Source organism: Micropterus dolomieu, linkage group LG02, assembly GCF_021292245.1.
Source record: "Micropterus dolomieu isolate WLL.071019.BEF.003 ecotype Adirondacks linkage group LG02, ASM2129224v1, whole genome shotgun sequence".
NCBI classification, from domain to species: Eukaryota; Metazoa; Chordata; class Actinopteri; order Centrarchiformes; family Centrarchidae; genus Micropterus; species Micropterus dolomieu.
Window position 1 is genome coordinate 6991840 of NC_060151.1, and position 7787 is coordinate 6999626.

At 45.6% G+C, this 7787-nt stretch overlaps 1 protein-coding gene across 3 annotated transcripts in view; it reads left to right on the forward strand.

Annotated features, from left to right (window-relative positions):
• nfil3-2 (nuclear factor, interleukin 3 regulated, member 2) overlaps positions 1–6860 on the forward strand; it is an 11810-nt gene extending 4950 nt beyond the window's left edge. For 2 of the 3 annotated variants that reach the window (XM_046040312.1, XM_046040321.1), the window contains exon 2: positions 2459–6860. In XM_046040312.1, the coding sequence (XP_045896268.1) occupies positions 2831–4732 (1902 nt within the window). In that variant the 5' untranslated portion in view covers positions 2459–2830 and the 3' untranslated portion in view covers positions 4733–6860. Of the gene's footprint in view, positions 1–571; positions 642–2458 lie in introns of those variants that run through there. The other variant, XM_046040327.1, reaches the window with a different exon arrangement.
• The last annotated feature ends 927 nt before the right edge of the window (positions 6861–7787 follow it).

Genomic DNA, 7787 nt, shown 5'->3' on the forward strand with positions numbered 1-7787 from the left:
CAACACCTTGTGTGTCGGCGTGATTCACGCTCATTCACGTGGTCGGATATTGAGTGGTGTTACAGAGGCAGAGACAGACATACACAGAGAGAAAAGCGAGAGCCACCACTGTGAGTTAATTAAACACATGAGTTCATTCATGTGTATAGCTCATCCTGACCGTAGGAGACATGTGCAAAATACGCACTCCCTGACGTCAGTCACCCTCCTTTTGTTACAGAACGTTGTTTTCTCGCCACCTGCTTTTGGCCAGGACAAGCCACAGGTTCAGAGGAAGGGAGAAAACATCGGATATGATTGGCTGGGCCTTCTGTTTCCCCCCTTTTTGTTGCTATGGGTGACACATTCCTTCTATTTATGCAATACCAACATTGTCGCAGTTGCCTCTGGTTTGCCCATATCCTCATCTCCATGCCTCTCTTTGATTTAACTCTGCCTCACTGATTCCCTCTATTTCTTTGTCTCCTTTCCACTTGCTCTCACCTCCGTCTATATTTAGACAATGCTCTAAATTGGCTGCGCCTCCTTGTTCTTTTTTGTCCTCCCATCTCTTTTTGTCTTCTTTCAGATCTCTCCCTTTACTGCCGCTTCACCCCTCCGCAGCTCTGGCTGACCTATATTCCAGCGAGCCTACAGTGGAGGTAGTTAGAGTTGTGTTTACACAAGGGAGTGTGGTCGGTCCCCAGTTTCTGGGTCAGTGGGACATGCTGAGAAACAGCCTACCCTCTCATTCGTTCTCTCTCCTGCCCAACAGCCACAAGTCAGAGGCTCAAGAGCATAACCTTAAACTATTCAGCCAAGCAGAGGGAAAACATATTGGAGTGCCTTTAATTTCAAATATAAATAGCCTATGGAGTGAATGTAATGTATATTCTTCAATTATATTTGGTTCTGTGGTGACTGTCTTCCATTGTCTGCATTTTAGAGGTAAAATTTTTCTCAGAATCTCGGCTCAGATCTATATTCATTGTGAGGCCTGTAGTTACATAATGGTGTCAGATCTTGGGTAAGAGCAGAATATAACCAGTGCAACCACTTTGCAAGATTACGACATTACAGATTCAGACAGTGTCATAGTGCTAATGCAGTTTAACCTTGGAGTGCAGATGTTGAGTAAGACACATTTACTGCAGCCGTTAAATATGGATGGGCCTTACTGTGACTATATTTTTATGGATACATTTGACTATACAACACCAATGCACAACCGAGGAGAGACTTTAGCTAAAAGTATAGACTATAGTCTATAAACTACAGTCACTTTGCCAATCTGATAAATTCAATCAAAGCAATCTAAGTGGACTTTTCTCTTGAATTCATTGATGTTATACTAACTTCAACACCAAGCTGGTTTTGTGTGCAGGCACACCTGTTCAGCTCATTACAGCAGGGCTGCCTGCTGTGTTTCAGCTCCGAATCACCCATCTCCATGGTTATGAGACTTTCCAACCACCCCTGTGTTTTAACCAAATGTTAATAGGCCATGTTATTCCTGCCCGTGTCCTGCCTCTTTTCTTCCCAGGGGCCCTTGACCTATATTTATCAATGCCTCACCTCACAGCTGCCCCTACACGTCCCAATCTCTCGCCCCAGTCTCAGCCTCTTTTATCCTTGACCTGCAGTAGCTGCTGCCTTTGTCTGCCTTATTTGCTCGCTCCGCATCATTGATTTGGCATTGAGTTGTTTTGGCAAAGAATGCTGCCACATTCTTTTGCGGATGAACGCGGGGGGTACCGGTATTTCAGCCGCATCTTCTCAGCAGAAAAGTGGTGGGCTGTCCCTCATTTGTGAAATGTTTTAAAACAGATCCAGGGAACCTCACCAGCCCTGTATCTGACTCATTCTTTGCTCTGTCTGGCCCAAATACTCAGAGCTAATCCTTAAACAATCCAGTTTTGTGCGCTCTGCACATTACACTAATGCAATTTCTGTGGTGTTTCACTATTTATTCCATGTGTGCACTTGTCTCAGTTGCCGCACACGCCTTCAGCTGCCTCAAAATGTGTGAGGTCAGATACTTGTTTTAAAAAAAAATTTTTTTTTAATTATATGGACGTCTTTATTGCTACTTGGTGACAGGATGAAACAGGCTCATCAGCCTGGCTATGAACTCAATGCTATCATTACATCACAAAAGTCAACATGAACACACCAGGCTAAGGGTCAGGGGTCATAGGCTAAAGACAGAGTAGATCAATAGCGAAAAGGTCAGACTGAGGTCTAGCGGCCATTCATTGGTCGCACGGGGCGACAGTCACTTTAAGCTAGACATGCCAAAACAGCAAAGCAAAGATGTTCAGATGTGGAGATCAGTATGCATGCTTAAAAGAATAACAACAAAATAACAAATAAAAACTCTTAAAAAGAAAGACTTTTAAGTCTGATATGAGAATGCATAATGGAGCACCAGCAGTCCACATGGATTAACATATCTTTTTTTCTGTTTTTATCTCTGCAGCCTTTCATCTTGCAGTCAACTGCAGAGAGAAGCGAGACAGACAGAGGGAGCGAGAGCGAGGCTCCCCAAGAGACGGACACGCTGAGGTAGACGGGCCAACCTACATCCTGCTGTTCGTGTGGAGATCTAGGACACTGAACCAAAAACCTTCAAGTGGATAAATGAGGGTTGCTAATGCTGAGATACAGCTGTCCTTTATCTTTTTGGACACTTGAGTCCCCTCTTGTCATAACTACACTGAACCTGCAATAAACAGACCAAGAACTCTGAGAGAAACCTTCAAAGGTCGTTTTCATCACAACCCCCTCCTCCCCGTGACCTCTGACCCAAGTTGACCAAGAATCATTTCAAACTGGCTGCCATTAGACAAGAATGGAAAATCTTACTTCTGCTCTAAAAACATTAAACAAAAACTCAGGGAATAACCTAAACTGCCTTGAGCCCTTCAGCGGTTATGAAGAGTCTTCTTCGGTCCCGGGGAGTCCAACTCGCATGGGGCGCCTCATCAAGCCCAAACCCAATATGAGCTGCAGGCGAAAGCGTGAGTTCATTTCTGATGAGAAGAAGGATGCCTCCTATTGGGAGAAACGCCGCAAAAACAACGAGGCCGCCAAGCGCTCCCGGGAGAAGCGACGTCTCAATGATATGGTTTTGGAGAACCGTGTCATTGCACTGAATGATGAGAACGTGAGGCTCAAGACGGAGCTGCTCCAGCTGAAGCTGCGCTTCGGCCTTATAAGCACCGCCTCCTACATTGAAAAGAGCCAGCAGATAGGTGGAGGCAACAACACAGGAAATGGAGGCTCATCCTCCTCCTCTTCTACTCAGTACTACTCCAGCAGTTACTCTAGCGGTTCTCAGGTGATGATGAACTCTGATTCCTCAGAAACTGAGCAGTCAGGACGCAGTGAGGGCCACAGGCAGCTGGTGAAATACTCCCCACGTGGCTCCCTCTCTGACATGTCTGACGGCTCCTCCAGGGACAGCCCTGAGCCAGTTCCCTTTGAGATCAAACAGGAAGGTGACAGGCTGGAGATGGACATTGCCAATGGCACCACCACCCAGATCATGTTCAACATCCACCGTGGTCTAGCCTCTGTGCCCACTCACCACCAGATCCAGCAGCATTCTCAGGAGCTGGAGGCGGCATATCACACCCAACAGCAGCAGCAGCAGCAGCAGCAGCAGCAGCAGCACCACCACCACAAACAACAAACCCATCTGGAGTCTGTTACTGCTATCAACACTGTCAGTCAGCCTGCCCCTCAACCACCTGCTGCCCAGAGGAGCGTCATTCTGTATGGCTCCAGCAGTGCCTCCTATCCTGTGGATGCCCTGACGAGGACTCATGACATCGATCTGCAGGAAGCCCAGAAGCAGAGCAGCGGCAGCAGCCAGACACGTGTCAGCCGACTGTCCCAGTCCATTACAGAGAGCTCCACAGAGACACTGGCTGAGGTGACAAAACAGCTGGAGAGGAAGACATTAGACTCCCCTCCATATGAGCTCTCAGACAGCCATAATGAGGCGGAAGAGAGACAGGTGTACAGAGTTTGCCAACTCCCCCAACAGCAGCAGGAGCAGCACCAGCACCAGCAAGACACCAGCAATTCGTCTGCAGAGCTCCTCCACAAACCAGTGGAGGGGGTCACCCACTCCCACCTGTACCACCATCTCCAGCAGCCTCATCATTCGTACCTCAGTGCCCAAGACGAGGAGCCACCTGTGCTTACCTACGAGGGCGGGCCCAGGAGAGAGGCTTACTACCAAGGCCAATCAAGCTCCTCTGGCAAGGACACCTCATCCAGTGATGGAGATCCCCGCAGCTCTGACAAAGAGGCCTCCACGGATGATGATGAGTCCCCCTCCTCGTCCTGCTCAGATATGGTCAGCTACCACATCCAACATCTTAACGGCTTCCACCAGCCTGCCTCGCCTCTGCCCTCCTCCCAGGCCTGCTCGCAGGCCCAGGGCCGGGATCCCCAGGGGGAGGTGAAGGGCACAGCGTTGCCTCACAAACTCAGACTCAAACATCGGGCCATGAGCAGCGGCAGCAGTGGTGGCAACTGCTCTGGCCAGGAGTCCCCAACAACCCCTCCCTCTGCTACACCACCCCCCCTTCCCCAGCATCCCTACTTGTCCCTCACGCCACAGCAGAACATTAACAGAGAGGGCCAGGGTGGAGCCTATAAACAGGCGGCCTCAGGGGAGGGCGCCAGGAAAGACAGTGGGAAAAAGGAGACAGGTGGACGACGAAACAAGAGGCGAGATTAGGTGACCTACACTTACTTGTCAAGACTTAAACAAAAGACATTTGGTCTCTAAGAACTACCCTGCCATCATGCCTTTGCCCTATAATCAAATCCCCTCCTAACGCCCTTGGGACAGGAAGCTGGGCTTTTCTACACCCCTACCCCGAATATCACCTAAAAGGCTGGACATCTTGTAGGGCTGTATCATATTTGCATATATTGTACAGATTTGTTGTTTCTTCTTCATACTTACAGAAGCACTTTTGTTTATGTGATGAGAGGAGGAATGGAACTGCCTACTTTTCTACCTTTGTCATCCAACAACATACATCAGCAACATCACTTACAAACAAGAATGTAGGAAAATGAGAAGTTTTGAGCTTTATCAGTACTATAAATTTGGTACATATCTGACTGTAGACAAACATACACATGTATGGCTATCTGCCTTAATTAAAATCAAATGCAAACATACACTGGGGATTTTCCCTCGACCAAAGAAGCGCCAACACCACCAACACTACAAATATTAAGTTCCATACCTCTTCCCAGACCCTACCTCTACCAACCCATACTCTCCCCAACCATCTCCATTATTTCACAAAAGATCGCCATCACCTTTATTTTTTAAGCACTTGGTTTGTATATTACTGTGTATATGAATATATGTATCTATTATAAATATATATTTTACAAAGAAATTTGAATACAAATTCAACAAAAAATGCCACCTACCTGCAATGGTAAAAGAGGGTTTTGAAAGTGACCATCCTATTATGAGTTGCAATTACTGTACAGCCACATTGTCCACTGTTGCTACAGGACCCATTCAAATTAAAACACCTTTCTCTTGATTGTTAAGCTTTAGCATTAATAATTTTTTAATGCCCTGTTTACACAGAAATGGCCGTCCAGTTTGGAGCGCCAACAGCACTGAATGGAGAACATGTTTTTTTTCCTGAGGCAAGGGCCTCATTAAAATGTTTGGATTTCTTAACCTTTAACCAGCCTTTAAATATTCGGTGGAATTCACCAGCTGCAGGCTATAAGCCTTTAGTTTATTTGAGCTTTATCAACCATATCTTCTTGTTGTTGTTGTTGTTGTTGTTGTTGTTGTTGTTGTTCACTAGCCCAATGTATTTATTTCCCTCTTCTCCACTCGCATCACTGTAGAAAAGCCCACAGGAACATAGACAGACATTGTGTACAGACCTTTTTAGATACAGGCCGCAGCCTTGAACTGTAATGTCGGCATGGGATGCTTGGGGCGAATGCAGGAGGAGTGAAGTCACTTTCATGTAAACACACTACAGTGCACTGAGTTCTGAACATGCTCCTCTGTGTTACCTAAGAACAGAGCCCTGCATAGTTACTGTACATTTACTGATATGAAATGAGGTTTTGTAGTGTGACCAAGCATGGCCCTTGAGGCTCATATTAGATCCCAGACAATTGAGTTATTATGAAATAAAAGCTAATGCGAAACCAAATTTCTCTAACCCTCCAATTGGTGCCAGCGTTAAAATTCCCCGACAACAATCTGAATAAATGAAGAAAAGGACGCCCCTTGTTTCCAATGTGAACCCATTATTCATTACAGGGCTTATTCATCACTTTCCCGTGAAGCTCTGTTACTGGGCAGTGATGAATTGCCTGCACTGGATCCTTGTTTAACAAAAGTCTATGTACCATGTTTGGCCTTTTTGGTAGTTGTGTATAAATGTAAAGCCCCCCCCCCCTCCCCCACCCACCCTCGAACAACACTGTAATGTTTATTTCATTGGTTTTATATCCTCTTTTTTTTGTCAAGGTATTTTCCTCTATACAGTGTCTTTTTTCCTATTGACTGTGATGACTTGTATTTGCCTCATTCCTCTGCTCCCCTCTCGCCTTTTTTCAGTGTGTATTAATCAGTAATGTTTGTGGTTTTGCTGATGGTTATATGAAAAAGAAGGACAAAAAACAGGCAACGATAGTGTGGTGTTTAGAGGTGGGTGGTGGTTGGTCTGGTTGGTCATTACCATAGCTTCCTTTTGACATGAATATGTATGTAAAGACATTAATGTTCATTGTGGAAGATGGGAGCATTTCAAGACCGAAAAATAAAATAAAAAGAATGTTGACACTATCAACATATCATGGAAAGGAAATGTTTTTCTCCATTCTTTCACCAGTGTTTGTGTGGTTTTGCACAACATACACGCACGCTTATAACTGAATTATCAACCAACTTTAATAGCCCACGAACGAAGCAAGAGTAACACTGAAGTGAGCAGCCATTTTGGTTTTAAGCAGCAGTGACTGTGAACATAGCAATCACAGTCTGTGGCCAGCACATACAAGCTGGCAGCCTGGCTCGTCATCCTATCTAACTGAGATGATGTTCTAGAAACCTTATGCCAGAACCACCAGTTAGGTAATACATTACTCACTGGCATAACAGAATGAATCACCATCGGCAACCAAGCAGAATAAATCTTTCTTATATATTCCTTGAGCACAGTTAAAAACAGTTCTTGAAACTATTATATAAAAACATGCCCCCGTTTGATAGAAGGTTGTCTATCTGACTTTTCTCAGAAACTTAAGCTTTAGACAAAGGTGAAGCTTGAGAGGCACACCCTGTTTCCATTTTGCAGAGAAAGCCTTTTATAGAGCTTGCCATTCTCTGTGGGCAACGTACCCTTTATGGCATCTGAGGCTAATCTGCAATGAGAGGAGCTTCGCATTGACACACTTTGTCCAGCTGGGCCAGTAAACTCCCTGGCATAGTTGTCTGATGTAACACTGGCCTACTTCTACTAATAGACATGAGCTTAGTGCATGAACATATCATCACATGTTGTGCTCACGTTAAGCAGAAAACTTGCATAAGTTCCCACACACACTCCTCTGATTATAGCCTCTGCACTAGAGACTCCTGTTTAAACTTGTTTAATGTCTCATTACTTTTACTCCACCTGACCTTGATTGAACGTTAAGGGGCACTCTGCAAATAACAAGCTGAACACGAATAAAGTCAGTCTCTACTGCCCCCCCCCCCCCCCCCCCCCCCCAAATCCAGAATATTTATATCA